The sequence below is a fragment of the Solanum verrucosum genome, unplaced genomic scaffold (assembly GCF_900185275.1).
Source record: "Solanum verrucosum unplaced genomic scaffold, falcon-dt-bn FXZP01000125.1, whole genome shotgun sequence".
Lineage (NCBI taxonomy): Eukaryota > Viridiplantae > Streptophyta > Magnoliopsida > Solanales > Solanaceae > Solanum > Solanum verrucosum.
In genome coordinates this window covers 3,254,120-3,274,274 of record NW_026019923.1, presented here as the reverse complement: position 1 = coordinate 3,274,274, position 20,155 = coordinate 3,254,120, and the positions used below count along the sequence as shown (strand labels likewise).

At 32.7% G+C, this 20,155-nt stretch overlaps 4 protein-coding genes and 8 non-coding genes across 12 annotated transcripts in view; 11 read left to right on the top strand and 1 right to left on the bottom strand.

The window, feature by feature from the left end:
* Positions 1 to 1,105, top strand: part of LOC125824334 (uncharacterized) — a 185,237-nt gene extending 184,132 nt beyond the window's left edge. The window contains exons 3-4 of the mRNA XM_049503694.1: positions 351 to 404; positions 717 to 1,105. Coding sequence (XP_049359651.1) covers positions 351 to 404; positions 717 to 950 — 288 coding nt within the window. The 3' untranslated portion in view covers positions 951 to 1,105. The remainder of the gene's footprint in view (positions 1 to 350; positions 405 to 716) is intronic.
* Positions 1,106 to 2,575: 1,470 nt separating this feature from the next.
* On the top strand, positions 2,576 to 7,106 carry LOC125824388 (protein ORANGE-LIKE, chloroplastic). Its single transcript, XM_049503761.1, has 8 exons — positions 2,576 to 2,796; positions 4,477 to 4,594; positions 4,704 to 4,820; positions 5,336 to 5,422; positions 5,577 to 5,653; positions 5,837 to 5,964; positions 6,126 to 6,259; positions 6,954 to 7,106. Exons 1-8 carry the CDS (start codon positions 2,588 to 2,590, stop codon positions 7,029 to 7,031), a joined length of 948 nt encoding a protein of 315 aa, XP_049359718.1. The 5' UTR covers positions 2,576 to 2,587; the 3' UTR covers positions 7,032 to 7,106.
* A 446-nt stretch (positions 7,107 to 7,552) lies between these two features.
* TRNAL-UAG (transfer RNA leucine (anticodon UAG)) lies at positions 7,553 to 7,632 on the top strand. Its single transcript has one exon. It is a non-coding gene; the product is annotated as a tRNA-Leu (tRNA).
* Positions 7,633 to 8,674: 1,042 nt separating this feature from the next.
* Positions 8,675 to 11,209, top strand: LOC125824327 (40S ribosomal protein S14-2). The gene is made up of 6 exons (XM_049503680.1): positions 8,675 to 8,811; positions 8,949 to 9,068; positions 9,168 to 9,213; positions 9,602 to 9,687; positions 10,733 to 10,862; positions 11,001 to 11,209. The coding sequence occupies exons 1-6, from the start codon at positions 8,809 to 8,811 to the stop codon at positions 11,066 to 11,068; spliced, it is 453 nt and encodes a 150-aa protein (XP_049359637.1). The 5' UTR covers positions 8,675 to 8,808; the 3' UTR covers positions 11,069 to 11,209.
* A 1,741-nt stretch (positions 11,210 to 12,950) lies between these two features.
* On the top strand, positions 12,951 to 13,048 carry LOC125827076 (small nucleolar RNA Z266). Its single transcript, XR_007442968.1, has one exon. It is a non-coding gene; the product is annotated as a small nucleolar RNA Z266 (small nucleolar RNA).
* A 247-nt stretch (positions 13,049 to 13,295) lies between these two features.
* Positions 13,296 to 13,392, top strand: LOC125827058 (small nucleolar RNA Z266). Its single transcript, XR_007442964.1, has one exon. It is a non-coding gene; the product is annotated as a small nucleolar RNA Z266 (small nucleolar RNA).
* Positions 13,393 to 13,663: 271 nt separating this feature from the next.
* On the top strand, positions 13,664 to 13,760 carry LOC125827065 (small nucleolar RNA Z266). The gene has a single exon (XR_007442966.1). It is a non-coding gene; the product is annotated as a small nucleolar RNA Z266 (small nucleolar RNA).
* Positions 13,761 to 14,014: 254 nt separating this feature from the next.
* LOC125827044 (small nucleolar RNA Z266) lies at positions 14,015 to 14,111 on the top strand. The gene has a single exon (XR_007442962.1). It is a non-coding gene; the product is annotated as a small nucleolar RNA Z266 (small nucleolar RNA).
* A 204-nt stretch (positions 14,112 to 14,315) lies between these two features.
* On the top strand, positions 14,316 to 14,412 carry LOC125827051 (small nucleolar RNA Z266). Its single transcript, XR_007442963.1, has one exon. It is a non-coding gene; the product is annotated as a small nucleolar RNA Z266 (small nucleolar RNA).
* Positions 14,413 to 14,686: 274 nt separating this feature from the next.
* Positions 14,687 to 14,783, top strand: LOC125827071 (small nucleolar RNA Z266). The gene has a single exon (XR_007442967.1). It is a non-coding gene; the product is annotated as a small nucleolar RNA Z266 (small nucleolar RNA).
* A 378-nt stretch (positions 14,784 to 15,161) lies between these two features.
* Positions 15,162 to 15,256, top strand: LOC125827038 (small nucleolar RNA Z266). Its single transcript, XR_007442961.1, has one exon. It is a non-coding gene; the product is annotated as a small nucleolar RNA Z266 (small nucleolar RNA).
* Positions 15,257 to 17,138: 1,882 nt separating this feature from the next.
* On the bottom strand, positions 17,139 to 19,650 carry LOC125824359 (beta-fructofuranosidase, insoluble isoenzyme 1-like). Its single transcript, XM_049503730.1, has 6 exons — positions 19,458 to 19,650; positions 19,213 to 19,221; positions 18,105 to 19,123; positions 17,785 to 18,029; positions 17,603 to 17,699; positions 17,139 to 17,517 (listed from the first exon to the last, which is right to left on the bottom strand). The coding sequence occupies exons 1-6, from the start codon at positions 19,648 to 19,650 to the stop codon at positions 17,335 to 17,337; spliced, it is 1,746 nt and encodes a 581-aa protein (XP_049359687.1). The 3' UTR covers positions 17,139 to 17,334.
* Between the last annotated feature and the right edge of the window lie 505 nt (positions 19,651 to 20,155).

Genomic DNA, 20,155 nt, shown 5'->3' with positions numbered 1-20,155 from the left:
TGCATACATCACCTCGAGACCAAGAACAGAACGATGGAGAATTGAAAAGAAGTCATAACAAAGTGCCATATTCGTGTTCGTGGACTTTGTGCATTTGCAGATGACATTTGTTCATATTTGGACTATGTGTTTATTCTGGTGCATCATTTAACATGCAAATTCTGTGTCCTAATATTAACATAGAAAAGAAAGACGTTGTTTCTACTAGTGTCTTTGTCAATAAACTGGAATAGTGAGTATTCATATAGCCGACTCCAACTTATTTGGGATTGAGGCATAGTTGTTGTCGTTTAATGCTTACAAACCTTAGTATGTTAATGTTAACAAATGTTTTGTTTTGTGACTTGCAGTGGGCTAACAGCCTTTGTCAAGGAGCTATGCTGCCACTACCCATGCCTCTAAAGGTAATTCGTCCTCATTTCTAAGCTCGATATACTGTTTAGGAGAGTCATATCATTGAACATTGGATTATATACAACCTCGTGAACATTATAACCAATCAATCGAGAGTCAAAATATAAAGAAGTAAACATCAATTGTCCTTAGAACAAAAAAATAGGCAGATTCTGCTTTCTTTTTCCTGTCTTTTGACTTATGCAAACGAAACTACTATCCGTCTCAGCATAGTCATTCTTACGGAAAATGCATACATTGTTCGTGTTGTATACACAATGTTCATCAAGATGAGACTTAAAAGTTGAACTTTTCGTATACAGGTTGATAAAATTCCTCGCGGAGCCAGAGTTTGTTTCATTTCAGTTGATGATGCTCAAACTGAAGTTCTTGCATATATAGACTGTATGGTTTTCCCTGCAACTGAGACCTCACCTCCAATATTTCGAGCCATACGAAATGGACCCTCGAGAGATAAGGCACCTCCCGGGGAGCCAAGAATCATGAGAAGCCTCTTAGGTGCCCTTCAGAAGTCTGTTGAGATAGCTAGTGTTTAAAGTTGGAACAATTTTTGTATAGTCACAAAAAGTTCTTTCTTTCAACACTCTTTTTATGTATAAAGAACATTTCACTTCTTTAAACTCAATGAAACTTCATTACAAGTGAAGAATCTTGAGTGTCATACATAGACAATGCATGTAGTTAACTTGAAAAAGATTTGGTTTCCCGCCTGGTGTCCGGCACATACATTGGACATTGACTAATGTGGATATACGTTGTGAAAGATCCATTAAAGAGGAAAACACTCTCCAAATCTAGGATTTGTGCACCATTGCTTTGAAGATAAGATCTAAAAGCTTTATGCACCACTCGATTTTTGTTTACCATGAGTGTCTTAAAAAAATATTAGATATATTTTGACAATTATCCATATAATATACTGAACATAGTCAGATGAACACGGATTCATGTGACCAATTTTTAATACATATATTTGCCACTATTTCTAAAAAAAAATTCATGTCGAAAGCTCAAATAATGAAATCTTTATATGGAGGAATCAAATTCATCTCACTACAATGTTCCTAAAAGTTTGTAGTATAAAAATAGAATGTTACAAACTTTTAGAATAGCCAAAAATGCATAAACAATGTCATAAATGTTAAAAAAAAATTTAGACGATTTTTTAATATTATTTCTTTATACGAGTCATGATAATATGTATAAAATAAATTCAACCCCTTCTAGACAACTCTACAAGCGGGTAGTATTTGATTTACGTAAAACACTTTTCTTCATATTTTTTATAAAAAAAATATTATTTTTCTATAACTTTTAGAAATAATATGACTTCTTTTTTCTTTTCTTTATCTTCAATGAAATGAACAAATATCTTAAGTTTATTTTAGATGATAGATGTCTTAATTTATTTTTTCTTTTTTAAATTTTGTGTCGAATTAGATAAATTAATGTGAAGCTAATAGTTAAATAAGATATAATAACAACCTCAATCTCAAATATATTGGCATAAACTATTTGAACTACACTTCTTTGGTTAAGCTCAAGATTCGGATCATGAAGTCACGAACTCATTTCTAAGGTAGACTCAAAACAATCAAAATGAAAAAAACTCAATCATTAAATTACAATTCATATTGATTAAAATTGACATAATACATAAATAAGACGCTTAACTTGGCTTTAACGGACAACTATGTCCTTCAACTTTGAGTATGCACAAGTAGACACTTAAACTTGTATAAAATTGAATAAGTAAACACTCATGTTCTACATGACATAATACACGTAGGACACAAAATTGTCATGTAGGATGAATGTGTCTTTTTGTTCAATTTTATACATGACAATTTTGTGTCCTACGTGTATTATGTCATGTAGAACATGAGTGTTTACTTATTCAATTTTATACAAGTTTAAGTATCTACTTATGCACAATCAAAATTAAAGATCATAGTTATCTGTTAATGTGAAGTTAAGAGTCATGTTTATGTATTATGTCATCGTCATTTACCAAATAAATACTCTTAACTACCTAATCTTTAAGAAAGTAACATCCTAAAGCAAGTTGGCTTAGGTCAGCATTTTGAACTTTGGCATCATCCATTCCTCTTGTAAAAACTTTGATTCTCAGTATAATCCTCCAAAAAACCATATTTTTCTCAAAAGGGTGAAGATGGGTTCTATCTTTTTTTGCTTTCATCCATTAATACACACTTCTAAGCTTGATTCCTCAAAGACCCATGTTTTTCTTAGCTCCTCTTTGAGTTCAACTCCAAAGAACCAATCTTTATTGAAATACACATCAAGAACACAGCTTGTTTGTTCTTCTTCATCTAAAAAGGGCTCTGATTCTGTTCAATCATCTGGAGATAATAATACAAGGTTGGGTTTTCAAAATTCTTGATAATTTTCCATTTATTTTAGTTTTATATTTTGGTGGTGTGGTGATTATTTGCCCTTAATGATTATTCTTGGTGTGAGTTATTGGATAGTTTTTAGTTTGTTGAGTTTGGTAAAGGGGAATTCTTTGGATTTCAGGTAGATTAACCTTCATTTTACTGTATAATATATGACTGTATATGCCTGAAATATTGATATGGAAACTGTAACTTGTGAATTTGGATAGAAGTTCCCTTTATTTGAATTTGGTATTTTTAGTGCTGATTTGCCCTTGATGATTATGTTTGGTTTGAGATATTGGGTAAGTTTTGGTTTGTTGAGTTTGGTAAAGGTGAATTCTTTGGTCTCCTTCTTCGAGGCTCGACAAAAAAAACATATCAGTGTAATCCCACAAGTGGAGTCCGAGGAGGGTAGAGTGTATGCACTTCTTACAAACTTGGGAGGTAGAGAGGTTGTTTCCGATAGATCCTTGGCTCAAAAATAGAAATAGCAGGAGTGAAGAAGTCATGGAAAAATACTCCTTTGACAGTTTAATATGTCCATGTATATAACTGAAAAACTGTATCCATATTTAAAAAGTTTGTAACTTTACTATCTGGTTTCAAAGATTTTTTTTTTCTTATTTCATGGTTTTGCTTGAAGTTCTGATTGTTAAGGTAAGTGATTGAAAAAAGATCATTACAAAGTAGTTTGCTACATATAGCTTTTCTAGAAGGATGTTTTTTGGGGGGCTCGTTACTCGGCTGTATGTGAATTTGGTAGCATAGCCGTCTTTAGTTTGGGTAAATGAAGAGTGTTTATAGGTTGAAGGCCAGCAAAAAAATAGTTACTAACTATGATGAGTTCTCGAAATACTCGACTCATTTGGATTTGAGGCAGATTAATCCTCATTCGACAGTATAGTATGATCATGTATACGGCTGAAATATTGATATGGGAGAACTGTATATATGTTAAGAAGTTTGTAAGTTTAGCATCTGGTTAACATCCTTTTTGGTTCTTACTGGAGATTTGGTCCAGAAATTTTTACCTTTACTGAATGGTATTGTTTTACTCAAGTTGGATAGTTAAGCTTGGTGAGGTGAAGGAGATTATTATGAAGTATTTTTCTACAATGAAGTTCTTTAAAATGATGTTTTTGGACTGATAACTCTGTTTTATGGCTAGTGGAAACTTTTTAGAGTATAGAATGTCTCAAGTCAGGGTCATTGAGTAGGGGTGGTGTAGGTTGAAGGCCAGCGTAAAAATAGTTTCTAACTAGTATGAACTGTCTGCATACTGAACTCGTTTGGATGTTGGGACACACGTAGAGCAGAACGGATACACAAGATTCATATAGCTAAGACCAACTTCTTTAATATTGAGGAGTGGTTTATTGAGTTTATATTGATTGCTATTTTTGGACTCCTAATCTATAAGCTTGCATTTTTTAAGTTAACTAATGTTGGTCCATGTTTGTATGATGATTTCTATATCACTTACGGACCAGTGACCATACGAGATTTTGGTCAGATGCAGTTTCAAGAAGTCCAAGACAACATAAGCTCGTGTTGGACTCATATAAGCTTTGATTGATTGTATATTGCTTGCTGTTTTTGGACTCATAATCTAAAAGCTTGTGTTCTTTTGAAGTTAACTAATGTTGGTCCATGTTTGATTTAGTAATTTCTGCATCATTGAAGGACCGGAGACCGTTCAAGATTTTGGTCAGATGCAGTTTCAAGAAATCCAAGATAACATTAGGAGCAGGCGCAACAAAATTTTCCTCCTTATGGAAGAGGTGAGTTTTCTCAAGTTCTAACATTCTCTAAGGAACTGAAGGAACAACTTATTATTTCCTAAGGATTGTACTCTCAAATAGCTTCTTAAATTTCGGATTAATTTTTCAGGTACGTAGGCTAAGAATACAACAAAGGTTAAAGAACTCTAACACTAGAGGTGAGACTGGTGAATATGAAAATGAGATGCCAGATATCCCATCAACGATACCGTTTCTTCCTAACATGGTAATTTGCCGAGTCCTCTAGTAAACAACTGAAGTATACTAGGGATTCAATTGGTTTAGGAGGTTTTATACATCCAGTTAAAAACAAAAATCTCTGTTTCGGGAAAGTCATCTGTTCATGTTTTGGTTTGTCAAAGTATGCTATTTGACAGACATAGCGGATCGGGGATTCAAAGTTTATGAGTTCCTACAATGACCTCAAGTTAATATACAATAATAACTGCGTTCACAGTCAAAGGTTTGCTATAATTAGCAGCCTTTCTTACTTTGGAAGGAGACATGTTTTTAGCTAGCTTAGCATTGAGAACAAATAGATGTAAATCTTGGCAAGCATCGTCACTGCTGCAACACTTTTGAGTTGAGATATCTGGAAGCTTGCCTAATTGACTTAAATATATGAAACCGACATATTCTGTTTTGTTTGTCAATTGGCATTTTGTGAAACTTATCCTTTAACTTAGTTTCTTCAAGTTTACTCCTTTAGAAGTAACTTGGTGCATTTTTTGTTTGTATCAGACTCCAAAGACACTGAAGCAGCTTTATCTAACAAGCTTTTCATTTATAGCTGGGATTATGGTCTTCGGTGGATTACTTGCACCGATAGTAAGCTCATAAACTCAATTCTTTCCTTGCACCTTTCCTTATCCTTATTCTGGTTCTGAATTATGCATAACGGAACTATGACGTGATTTATTTGTGTATTATTGACTATTGAGTTACGAAGCCTTTGGACTACTGTAACTCTTTGACATTGCAGCTTGAGCTGAAATTAGGTTTAGGAGGCACCTCATACGAAGATTTCATACGGAACATGCATTTGCCTATGCAATTGAGGTACGTAGACTGCAACCTGAACTACATTTCAGATATAGAAAAGGTTGCTCAATTTTTCCTTACGTACATCGTTGAATTGTACAAAGTTGTTCACTGCATTGATCAAAAGGAGGATAACAAAAGATAAAAGACCACTTACATCGTCAGACTTTGAGAATCGACTTCTTTTTCTCTTCTTCTCAGCCAGGTCGACCCCATAGTGGCGTCCTTTTCAGGCGGGGCAGTGGGAGTCATCTCAGCCCTCATGCTAATAGAAGCTAACAATGTAGTCCAACAAGAGAAGAAAATGTGCAAATATTGCTATGGAAGTGGTATGTCCATGTGAAACTTATTACATATCATTGCACAATGTCTACACTATTGAACTCTTGAGTAATAGTTGATAACTTTTTTGATTATTTGAGTTCATGGTACTAGATTAATCGTCAAACGTGACCATAATCTCATTTCATGGTCATTTGATTTGGTGTAGGGTACTTGGCATGTGCACGCTGTTCAGCAAGCGGTAAATGCCTTTATACTGAACCGATTTCAGTGAATGGTTCTTATCAATCGTTGCGTGCACCAACTCTTAAAAGATGTGCAAATTGCTCCGGGACGGGAAAGGTATGAAACATGATCATCTCCTAACTTCATGCACTTAACAGTCTTTTTATATCAGTCCAAAAGTAGTAATTATTCTGTTACATCATAAACTTATTCTTCATATCATCCAAGCTTACTCTACAAGAAAAAACAATATTTGTGTTGTCGCAATTCGTCCAATATTCGAGCATCACCAAAATGAGGCCGTTCCCTGTAGTTAGAATAAAATCCTCAACAACTACCTTCTTTTTATTCATTTATCTTATGACCGTGGTGTCCGGGCCAACTTTGGTGCACCTTGCGACTAATTCCACGGGATACCAACCACCTCTCACCAACAACAGATACCAGGTAACTCTATCTATCAAAGCTGGAAAGAATCACCTAGTGTTTTCGTCTCTGCTGGGATTCGACCTAAGTTCTCAACTACTTCATTGACCACTAAGCCACAACCTCGGGTGCCTCAACAACCACCTTCATTAAACCCTTTCTTCCTATCCTCGCTAGTTGCTACCTATGAAACGAGTTCCTCCTTCATTCACAAAAGAGCAATTGATAGATACATGTCACAATTTCATTACATATCTTTCCGTAGTAAATATTCAGTCACAAATCCGCGCATGCATCTCTCATTACATGTTACGACAACTTTCGCTTAACGTATACGTATATATGCTAATGGCTTTTGTTTCATATTATGATATTTTTTGTCTAGGTAATGTGTCCTACATGTTTGTGCACTGGAATGGTGATGGCAAGTGAACATGACCTTCGAATAGATCCATTTGATTAGAACAAATTTTCATTTTGTAACTTATATTCATACAAAAAATAATTGGTCATTTTGCTTTGTTATAAGCATAGTTATATATAGTATATCCTTGTTATGGCCAGATCCTTTGGTTATGAAGATGATAACTCCTCATCTATCTAACAATGACGGAGTTAGAAATTTTGTTAAGGGTATTTGTCAAAGATTTATATATATGAATGAAAAAGAATTTTCGACCTATATACTTCGTACAATTTTCTATATACATAGTATAATTTTTTGACGAAGGGTGTTCGTTTGGCCACCTTAGGTATATGTGGCTACGCCATTGTTCATCTTTTTATGAGTAACTAATAACACCATGTATTACACCTTTCAAACATGTTATAGTTGGCTATATGTATTCTTATTTCTTCGTTTAATCTCGACTCATGTCATTATTATTGTTGGATTTTTTAAGAATTACGATTAGTGCATAAGTTGAAAACAATATGTTAAGAGTAATTAAATTATCGATATATTATTCAAATTAATACACATAAGACAGTTTGGCCGAGTGGTCTAAGGCGCCAGATTTAGGCTCTGGTCCGAAAGGGCGTGGGTTCAAATCCCACAGCTGTCAATAAATTTTTTCCCCATTTTTAAAACTTAATTTCTAATCTTGTTTTTCTTCTATACTATTTACTATAACTTTTTAAACAAATATATTAGGTGGTTTTTTTTTATTTGTCTAAGTTTTGATAGACAGTATAACTCAATATTTATATTGATAGGAGATAGTAAATATATCACAAAATTAGTTGAGATGCACGCAAATTTGTCTGAATGCTATAATAATTTTAGGCGAAAAAAGAAAGTGACAGGAAGCAAAAATTATCTCAAAGCACCACAATCTTTACTATATATGTTAAAGCAAAGATTTAACAGACATATTTCTATATATATATTTGAGAATAATTAACATAACATTTTAAATTTCTCTCAACTTTTATAGTCATACACATATAATGATATGTTTAAGATCATATATTTTAACAAGATTATAATACAAAAATGGTACTCTAATATATTATAAATCAAAAGCCTAGTTTATTTCTTAGATTTTATGTTATTCAAACTATGTTACATAAATTATAATAGAAAAAGTATATTTAACAAATTAAATAGCAAGTTTAGTTTCTTTTTACGTAATAACAAAAAACAAGACAAATTATTCACACTAAATCTTATTCCCACACCTTAATGTTTATTTACAATGACTCAATTCATACAAATTTTTCATGATTGAAAAATGAGAATGTTTATCAATCAATTATAATTTAATAATCAGTACGTATATAACACAAAAATATGTGTCGTGTACTCATTAATTTGAAACAAGCTCCGAGTGTGGAAAAATTCTACTTTAAGTTACAGAAGGAAGATGACCAAAACTTAGGTATTGGTGATCCATTTGAAATTCAATACTTGTACCTGATCGGAGGAAACCATCAAGGGGTTTATTTATTGAGCTTATTATTGATGAGAGTAAAACCGATCGATTAGTATAACGGAGGATAAAACTTACCAATAAAACAATAAGACGGGTAGGAATAAACTTTCACTCAAACTAGAGGGGCCACTTATAGTCAAAGCAGAACAATAGGGGTAATTATCGTTATTATCAGAAAAAAGCTCATCCCCAAACCCTAATATATAAACAGCGGCAGCCATTTTTGTGAGCTTCCACTGCAAATTAGGGTTTCTTCAAGCTGCTGAGTATCTCTGAACTTTCTCACTACCAAGCTCAGCCGGAACCATGGTACCATTTCTCTTACTGAAATTTCCATTTCATTACTGAAGATTCGAAGTTATTTGCTGTTTATGTCGATTATATTTAGTTTGATTCGAAAATTTCAATTGAATAGTTGTATGTTGGATGAAATTGTTTGTTTGTAGTCGAGGAGAAAGACCAGGGAGCCTAAGGAAGAGACTGTTACACTTGGACCAGCAACGAGGGAAGGTGAATTGGTGTTCGGTGTTGCACACATTTTTGCATCGTTCAATGATACATTCATTGTGAGTGAGTTATGGTTTTTGAAAATTGGATGTAGAAATGTAGAATTGGCTTTGTTATTTGGATGTTTTACTGAATCTTAGTTTATGTGATGAATGCAGCACGTTACTGATTTATCTGGAAGAGAAACTATGGTTCGCATTACTGGTATGCGTTATAGTAACAATAGTTTTATACTTTTGAGTGTATCATTATTGTCCTTGTAGTTGCCGATTAGCTGGTAGTGGTATAATTGTTGCTTTCGATGCGAACATTGGTTATGTATGTATATATATAGATGAGTTTCTTCCAGGATCTAGCATCCTGTTGTTATTTTCCCTATTTGCTAGGCATTTATATTTTTTCAGCATAGGTGAATGTTAGTGCTAGAAAATGTGGAGTATCCCTAGGGGTTAGGGAACTCTAAGCTGTCCTAGACAACAGATTATTAGCATTAGAATGAAATGGTTCTAGTGTGGAGTTTAGTCATAGTTGTTGGTGTAGTATTGGTATGGTGAAGGCTTTCATCTCAATTTGTTATACATCATGTTTGCAGGTGGAATGAAGGTGAAGGCTGACAGAGATGAGTCTTCTCCATATGCTGCTATGCTTGCAGCTCAGGATGTGTCACAGCGATGCAAGGTAGTGTCTTGTTTGGTTTCTGATAAAGTCTATTTCTTTAAATCTACTTAACTGTTAGTTAAATCCATCAGATATGAAGTTGTGTAGTTCAGGTCTATATCAATATAAACCATTTATGTACGAACGAAGAAAATGAGGACTTTTGGCCTAGATGGTACTGGCTGATTTACAGAGATTGAATATTAGATTTCATTTGTGAAAAAAGTGTCACTATTCTAATTTCACTGGGTATTGATGTAATTTTTAGTTATCTTGGATGTTGTATTCCATGTTGGTGCAAGGATTGATGTTTCCTTTCCTGCATTGACCAGTAATATAGGTGCCAAATTAGATAGCTCTTCTATAAGTGTAGAGTGTTGCTTTGAAAAAAATTAGCAGTTACGAAATTTAAGACCTTTTGGATCTTCTGATACCTCCCTTCTAGTTGAAGATTTTTCTGAATGTGTGCTAAAGCTAATAATTTCTGCCGACTAGACATTCAAAGATCTTATAATGTACATGATGGCCTTTACTCCTATCTATGTTTCTTGCTAGGATGTAGATGGTCCGTAAGATTGTTTTTGGGTTTCATATGCCTGATGCATCTCACTTTTGCTTAACGATAACAAATTTGTGTGTATAATTGATTGGAATATATGTTATTCCATTGAACATATTTGTAGAGACCCGTAGATTTTATGTCACCGGTTTGTATCTAATTAGGCTTTGTTGTAGAAGATTCCATTCTGAAGTGATGTGTGCACCTTCAATTTTCAGACACTTCTACCACTAACAATTACATAATGGCTGGTAGTGCATGAACTATGGAAAATATGTTTACTTCAGATTCTATTGAAGCGTCAAGGTTTTTGAATGGCGGTCAGAAGTATTGTAAATGAATTCCATGCTATGCCATTTATTCGGAGTCTTAATATAGCTACACTATGTTTATTCAAGACTGAAGCTCTCGGATCCTTCCATCTTTATCCCTTTGGTCTGATTTCACTAGATCTCGTCATCTCTTGTTAATCTTTTAAAATATTATTTATTAACTTTTGATTTACAGGAACTTGGAATTAATGCTCTTCACATTAAGCTCCGAGCTACAGGAGGCAACAAAACCAAGACTCCTGGTCCTGGTGCCCAGTCTGCTCTTAGAGCTTTGGCTCGTTCTGGCATGAAAATTGGACGTATAGGTACAAATATTTGTTGCAATACTACTAATAAAGAAAAGATAATTGTCTGTTGCATTAGTATTGTATTATGCTCTGTAAATGCTGTTGTATCATTGTTATGTCATTACTTTTAAGTAATTCTTCCTATATATTTTGCAGAGGATGTTACTCCAATTCCTACCGATAGTACTCGCAGAAAGGGTGGTAGAAGGGGAAGGAGGCTGTGAAAACTTTCTTTTCTGCAGCATGTTGCAAGTTGGAGGAAATATTGTTGTCGAAAATGCAGCTTTCGATATCTATTTACATTTGATTTCTGAACACTTTGTAGTTGAGCACTTTTGGTTTCGAAACCACCTTCATTTTGAGTTGGTCAGCTTTTCGAGATAGTGAAATTCTCTTAAATTTGGTTTATGTAGGCTGTTTGTTGGATAAATTTATACTGATTTTGTTTATCTTACAAGTCTGTTTTGTTTAAAAAGCTTTATTTCATCAAGTGCTTTTAAAAGATGCATGATTCTTCAAAAGGAAACTGAAAGCGTGGTTACTGATATAATGTTATGTAACTTAAATTACAAATTGAATGAGTACTTTAGTTTATGCAAGAAATGAAATTTCATTATGGTTATACTTGTTAGGAGGAAGTGATTAAATAACTATTTTAAGACTTGATTAGAATAGTTGAAATTTTTAATCTAATTTGAGGTTTAAAGTTCGGCATTTAAAAAGCTGACTTCAAACTTGTGATATTAGCGTTGTAAAGAGTCCAACTTTATATACTTCATATGTGGCTAATCTATATACTTCAGTGGGATCATTTTATTCTGTATTAGTCAATTATGTGACTATTTATTTCACTACTTATATTTTAGTGTACCCAATTAAACGATCCTTTCCATCTATAATATGAGATAGTAATCAGACAATTTTAGTACAAATAATGAAATAAAATAATCTAGAGATTAACTGATATTTCAAATTACACATGAAATAAAGCTAATCCCATATTTTTTACTCGCATGGTTATCCTTATCCCATATACCAAGTGATCCTAAAATAATTTTTAAAACATGATACGTTTTACATAAAAATGTACCTTTTAATATCAAATTCGAAAATTAGAAAGTCCTATTAAGACTAATAAAAACAACTCTTACCTACATTAGTACTTTTTTTTGCAACAAATGAATCTTCAATTTGGGCCTATACATACCTATTCGGCCCAACCAACTTCATCCTCCAGGACATAGCAATGTTCAGGTCCATTTACTCTTTGGCCCATTAATCCTCTGCTAAAACCCTAATTGCTGAGTCTATAAATCTCTATTTTTCACTTCAACAATTTGGGGATCAACCCCCAATATAGCTGAATCAATGTGAGTTTCTTCTCTATTCGTTTATGAATTGAATTTCTTCTTGTTATTGTGTTTTTCCTCTTTTAATTTCATGTTTTAATGGGTTTATAACTGAAACCTCTTATGCAACAATTTAGTTTGCTACAGTGGAAGTTATAATACCCTATAATTATTTGCCATTCTCAACTTAGTCAGCTGTGTTTTTTCTGTTGCAGTTGATTATCGTGACTGGTAAATTTCATACTTTTCTTAAAAAACAAAAAAAAAAAACGAAATTTTGATATGATTGACCAAAATGCTGTTGGGTATGTATTGATTTCTCTAAAAGATGTGATTTTTGGATTATGTTACAACGTTTTTGGAAGATTGGAGCTATATAGCGAAGTCTATCTCTTTTGGAATAGATTTGATTGTGTATAGATTAATTTGATTTGTTCTGCGCCGCCCTTAAGATCGCCTTCCATTATGCTCCATGGAAGCGTTTTGAGTCATAGCTGCGCTATAGTAATTGTATATTTACATACTCTTTTGTATGTACAATTGTATATATGAAAGGTGTGTTATATGCTGGAGATTCTCTTTAGGGTTTTCCTTTAGTGAGTCTCCTCTTGCCTTTCCTAATTTTATGAGTCATATCCCTTTTTTTGGTTCTGTTTTTCCCAATTGGGATTATAGAACCAAATATACTTTTGAATGGCTCTGGTTGAGGTGGGGCTACATTATGTTGTAATTTTTGTTTTATTAAATTTGCTTGTTCTTTTGGCAAGAGTGATGAAAACAAAATTAGATGTGTGAGAGGTGAATTCCTCTATGAGCTCAATCATCGAGGCTTATTGATATTCTGACTTGCCTATATGAAGTACTTTCCATTTCAATATAGGAATTCTAGTGTGACGTTTTGAAGTTTGTTGTCTCAAATTAGTTTATACAATTTGTTTGGTTGCTAATGTTTGTCACTATGGTTAAAATGGAATGTTCTAGTTGATTTGTTTTGAAATTTTGAAGTGTCATGGTATTATGGAAACAAATACACCTTGAATAGCTCTTGTTGAGGCAGTGTGTAGATTATATTGCAAGCAGGTTTTTTAAGTAAATTTATTTATTATGGCAAGAATGATTGGAAACAATTAGATGTGCGAGGGGTGAATTCCTCTATGAGCTGAAACATCGAGGCATATTGATATTCTGACTTGCCTTTATGAAGTACTTTCTATTTTAATTTCGGACCTATTTTAATAATGTAATGCAGACTTTTGAAGCTCATGGCCTCAAATTAGCTTAATTCATTTGTGTTGTTCTAAATGTTTGTCTAAGGTTATAATAATTGAATGCTCTAGTTGAGTTGGTTTATGATTTAGGAATGATCGATATTTTGGCATTGCAGAACTGAAGACGGTTTGAATAGCTCTTGTTGAGGTGTGGTGTTACATTATATTTCAAGCAAGTTTTTTTTAGTAATTGCTTTGTTTGTTATGGCAAGAATGATTGGAAACAATTAGATGTGCGAGGGGTGAATTCCTCTTTGAGCTCAAACATCGAGGCATATTGATATTCTGACTTGTCTTTAAGAACTACTTTCATTTCAATTTAGGAAAAAAAGAAGTCCTTTGAACTTTTGCTCATAAAAGTCCGATATGAATTTAAATTGTTTTGAAATGAGAAAGGTGCCATCTTATATGATTATTGTGCCAATTTTGGGCTTATGCTCCTTGTTTCTATCTTAATCATATGAGATTATATAATCCTATTGGTTTCTGTAGAGCTTTTGTTGTTGTGGTGTGTACATTTTCTTTCTAGTTCTATTATTAAATTTGTTGTTTGTTATGTCAAGAATGATGAAAAACAATTAGATGTGCGAGTGGTGAATTCCTCTGTGAGCTCTACCATCGAGGCTTATTGATATTCTGACTTGCCTTAATGTAGCACTTTCCATTTGTTGTTCTAAGACAAATTTTCAGTTGTAGAAACTTGTGGTCTTAATTATGCATTTGTGTGTTTGAAAAATTTGTCACAAAGTTAAAAATGTAAGGTGCCATTTGTTCAAACAAATAGATGCTTTGAATCTCCCTAATTGAGATGTGGTTTACATTATATTTCTACATTTATTCATAACATTACTTTGCTATGGCAAGAATGATGATAAACTATTAGATGTGCGAGTGGTGTATACCTCTATGAGCTCAATCATCGAGGCTTATTGATATTCTGACTTGCCTTCTTAAAGTACTTATCATTTTAATCAATAGGAATATATTGAACTTTTGAAATTTGTGATCTCCAAATTTGCTTCATTATAGAATTTGTACAGATTTGTCAAATTGTTTATGTTAGATTGGTTTTCTTATTTAGCCCTTATTTGAAGTTACATATCAGGATATAGTATATACTTTTTGTGGGGTCACATCCCTTGTAGGTTCTACCTTTTTCTTATGGAATTACAGAACCAAAGCCACTTTAAGTGACTCTAGTTGAGGTGTCTATATTTACCCTTTGTTATGGCAAGCATGATGAAAAACAATTAGATGTGCGAGGGGTGAATTCCTCTATGAGCTCAATCATCGAGGCTTATTGATATTCTGACTTGCCTTTGTGATTTACTCTTTTATGTTTTTGATTTACATGGTATAGATTGATCCCTTTAATGTGTTTGAACCTAGCTATGACTATATAAGCTTATTATTAGCCAGTACTAACAGAAATTTGAGAATTTCAATGTAAATTATTATCAAATATATAATTTGGTTGTTGTTTTGACATTTTTAGTTGTTTTAGGCAGATATAGGAATGATGAATATCTATTGTGTGAAGGGAGAACTCCCTGTTGAATCTTTACACTAACCGCTTATTGATATTCTGACCTTTCACTTTTGACATTGTGTATTCATAATGTATTTGTTTCCACTCTTTCTTTCTCCCTGGGTTATTGTGTGTGTGTAGGTGATGTACTTGTACACTTTGGCTATTCAATTTATGGCAAGAATGATGAGTCTATTAGATGTGCCAGGGGTGTATTCCCAATGAGCTAAAACTTCTGAGGCTTATTGATATTCTGACTTGCCAACTCAATTCAAGAACCTTTGTTTCCACATCATCTTACTTCTTTGTTCCGACACACAGCCGATGCAACATGTTTAGTTTGTCTGAGCAACAAATCAGTTTTTTGTGTCCATTCATCACAAAGTTGATTTCTTTTTTTCTTTTGTTCTGCTTCTTTATGTTTCAGAGTTTCATTTCCAGCTTGTCAATGGTAAGGAGGAGGAAATTACTCTATGCAAGAGTCAGCAAATGACTCTATGAGCTCCAATATTTATGCTAATGTATTCTGACTTACCAAACTTGTTCCAATTTTATTTCCTTTCTTTTCTTTCATTTTTTTTTTTCAATTTGTTTGCTTTCTTGATCTCAAATTGGAGATGCCAATTCCTGTTACTTTGTTAATTATGTTTTGTAGATTTACCAACTCATTCATTCAGTTTTGACCGTGTTTTGTAGCTTTTACCACTTTCCAGAATCACTGTTTGCCCATCGTTCTTCGTCTACTGTTTCATGAAACATTTGGAGTACTCCACAGTTCAAGTCTTGGTCAGCTAAGCTAGTCGACATGAATATCAAGTATAGCTCGTTACAGTCTATCTTGACGTTCTTACACGGCGCGTTGGTGACTCAATGTATTGGTAGAATGACATGTAAATCACTAATTGTACTTACTTTTGTTGAATACAATTTATCAAATAAAAATTTGGTCCATTTGAGCTTGTTATTGTTATACAATTTATTTTAGTTTGATCCACTTGAATCTGTTATAAATTGTGTTTCATTTTTAGTAAACTCAAATGCAATGATGAGTTAATTTTATTGATACATTTAATGGTCTATGTTATTGAGAAAGTGCTTTGACAATATTTTGGATTATAACTATGATGCCCTATGACAAGGCACTAATTTGAGGAAGTGTGTGGTTTGGAATCTTACTTTCCTTGGCTATACAGAGATCATGGTCATTGTATCAATTAGACGTGAAAAATGCCTTCTTGCAGGGGGACTCTTGGCATCGATAATTCTTTATGGATTTTATAACAAATCGATTGAAGTGTAATGATCATATATGTTACTATTCACATTTGTCTTTTCACCCTTTGAAATGTAGTTGAAATATATGATGGAAGTTGATGTAACCAAATATTGAACTATATATACATTCTATTATAGAAAAAGTAAGATACAAAGTGTTGAAAATTTACTTTTATCAACAAGTTATTTTGCAATTCTTTTATCAAGTTGAGTCTTGGTTAAGATATAAGAGAGAAATTTACCATATCTTAACTCGGTTAGTTTGATCATGTGACAGAGTTTGAATTGATACGTGAGAGTTTGAATCTTTACAACCTTAATTCAAGGACAAGGGGATTGTGATCTGTCCATAATAAAAAAAAGGTGTGAGATGCCAACAATTGAACGAAAAGATAGAGAAAACAATTGAACGAAATGATAGAAAACAGTTGGTTACATTTTAATTTGGCTCTCGAGAAACGAAAGATGAAAAATACGTTGATTATTCAGGAAATACCCAATGCACATCATATTATTATCTGAAACTATTGAGAGAGTTTCAGATAAGTTTTAACCAATTATTCCCTTTCATTGAAAAACTTTTTGTTATTAGTTGACATTTTTGTTGGTATAAAAATATTAAGAATAAAATAATAGATTTAAATTTAATTATTTTCAAACATTGAAAGGTATAATACAAATGTTTTGGTTCGTATTTTCGTTTTAGTATCTTAAATTGCTTTAAGAGTTAAGTTTCTGTATTGGCTTTTTTATGAACTTATTTTGCGATTCTCTTTAATAATAGAGTTTCCACCATAAACATTTACTTCATTCTTCATATCTAAATAAGATAAATATGCGATTGAACAAAACAATAAAAGAACAATTATTTTGAAAGCAAAAACATAGCATTATTCTTATAAATTGAAAATAGAGGATAAATCTATATACATTATTTTTTTGACTCAAGGGATATCTATCTAATTTGATAAACAAAAATAGAGTTGAAATATCAAAATAACAAACTCTTATGTCCATCAAAATCTCATATTTCCCCCCTTTTCCATAGTTCCTTTCTCCTAATTCCTTTTTTAATATTGTATCTTAGCTTTGCCCATACTCCATGCATCCAAAGTCTCAATTGTGATTGGCTCAGTTCCGTTGTTGAACGCAAATAAATGTGCCTTCTCATTAATCGCTAATGTTGGATAAACCCTCGATGTTATACATGTCTTTCCACCAGCACCAAAACTTTCTATAACTGAATTATCAATCTACAAAAAAGAGTTTCAATAGTCAGAATTATTTTCGTTTTGGAATGTGAGATAGATTTTTGATTAACGATGAAAGAAAAGTTACCAAGCTTCTGAGTGACAATTTCTTGTCTGCCAAATCAACATCCACAAATCCAGCAAATGAAACTTTGTACATTGTTTCATTGAACTTAAGAGTTGACCTATCAAACATAAACAAAAGATTTGTCAATTTCTCAAATATAATACTATCGAAAACGTTACCAACAAGTCAAATTCAATATGTACCTTTTAGCGTCAGAACACAAAAGAACCTTGTAATTTTGTTGTGCTTTGAAAACTCGGAAGAAAACAGGTGTGTTTTCTTCTAAGTTTTCAGTAGCCAATGTAGCAAGACCAAATGGCCCAAGCCCTCCTTGTACATCTGCACCTTTGAGTCCACAAACATCTTGTGCATACATATCAGTCCAACTAGAATCAAATGACTCTGCTTTATCCAAACTTGCAAAAGAGAATGTCACTTCAACATCTGCCTGTCATATTTTTCATAAATTTTAAACATTATTAAATAATAATAAATAAATTTTTTAAAAAAAGTTTATATATACCTGTGCAGGTGTGATTCCTGTAACTTCAATCTTTTCACCATTGTTCAACTTTTTGTTACTCAATTGAACCTTTTGGGTTCTTAGGGTTTCTAATTCTTCAACAGGCCATTGAATCAATTGTTTACCACTTGGGTCAAGCCATACTTTACGTGGGATCAATTGAATTCCAGCCCATCCTTTCGCATTATCATCTTCAGGGAATATATCTGATTCATTAGACCAACCCCAAATAACCCTTCGGTTTTTGCTAGTATCATAGAAAGTCTTTGATGCATAGAAATTACCATAATCGAATCTTAATCCCTTCCAACTATCAATGGAACCAACATCTGGAACATACCTATCTTTTTTTGTATCGTACTTACCAAGAGTATAGTACTCAAATCGAGTAAGATCCATACTATTCTTAAGCACATATTTATATTCTTCACCATATTGATCTATCCCATTAGTTCCTTTCAATGCAACAGGGAAAAAATCAGGACATTCCCAATTTCCAGTACCATTAGTTGAGTGAAGTGGGTGTTTAGCCTTAACCCATTTCATGAAATCTTTGCTTCTATACATTATTGCTAAACCCCTACTATGTTTTCTCAAACTTCCCATCACAATTCTCCAATGTCCATCTTTACCCATCCATGCAGTTGTTGGATCACGAAATTTGGTCTTGTTGATACTATCATCAGCTACAATCAATGGATTATTATCAGGCTTGATCCATTCACGGAGATAAGGATCAGATAAGTTAGCTGGAATCGCGTAGTTTTGAACTTGAGTTTGGTTAGCATCTACTATTCCAGTGTACAAGATAACAGGTTTGTTACCAGGTAGAATAGTTGCAGATCCAGACCACGTACCGAATTGATCAAATGGTTTAGATGGGTAAATTGCGGGTTCTAAATTGATCCAATTGATTAAGTCCTTTGAAACTGAATGAGCCCAAACAATATTGCCCCATACTGACCCGTTTGGGTTGTATTGGTAGAATAGATGGTAAACTCCATTGAAATACATTGGTGCTGTTCAAAATATGAAAAACAATAACATAATAAGGAAATTATATAATAAAAATAAAATAAAGTTAAAAAATATAATATATTTGACTTACCATTGGGATCTATTGTATGTTTTGAAGGCATCCAGAGAGATCATCAAAAAAAAAAAAATGATTAGTAAAGATTAAATAATATGAGAAACAACGAAAGAAGAAAATCGTACTAATATATGTCATGCATCTATTGAGATATTAACATAACGGTTATTTATTAGTGACAAATCTAAATTAAACACATTTTCGACCAAAAAATTTATTTTTTTTGACACATATAAAGAAGAAAAAACGCGTATACATACCATTGATCCAATGTTTTTCTGGCTGAAAGTGGTAACCAGTTCTATGAACAGTTTGAACATTTACAGCATTTTGAGATTGCAAGTGAATAAAAACTTTGTGAGAAGCAAAAACAACATTATTGGATAATAAAACTATAAAAAAGCAAACTAAGATAACTGGCAAAGCCCAACGAGAATTAGATGAATAATCCATAGTTTTTTTTTTTTTCAATAATTGGGCTTTGACAGATAGTGGTAATTAATCTAAATAATTTTTTTTATATTTTTTTTGGATAGGGAGAAAGAAACTTGGGAATGAAGAATAAATGAAAATTATGAAGAGTATTTATAGTGAAAAAAATGGGTAGAATTTGTTTTTGAGTGAAAGATGGAGAGGTAATTTAGGTTTTTTTTAAAAATAAATTAAATGGATTGGATGATTATTTTTTATTTGTTTGGATAATATTTATCTAAAATTTTGGATAATTTGTTGGTTATTGTTACATTTCATGAGTCTGTTTTACTAATTTTTTTTTGTTAGAACAAGTCTTTTGCCATTTAATTTGCTATTCCGTTCTTTAATGTTTTGACTTTTGAGTGTGTTAAAAAAAAAAGGAATTCGAAAAATAATGCAAAATTTGGGATTTTTCAATTCACAAAAATAAGATAAATGGGTAAATTTGTCTTTAAAAAAGATGAAAAAGAAAAGAAGTCATGAT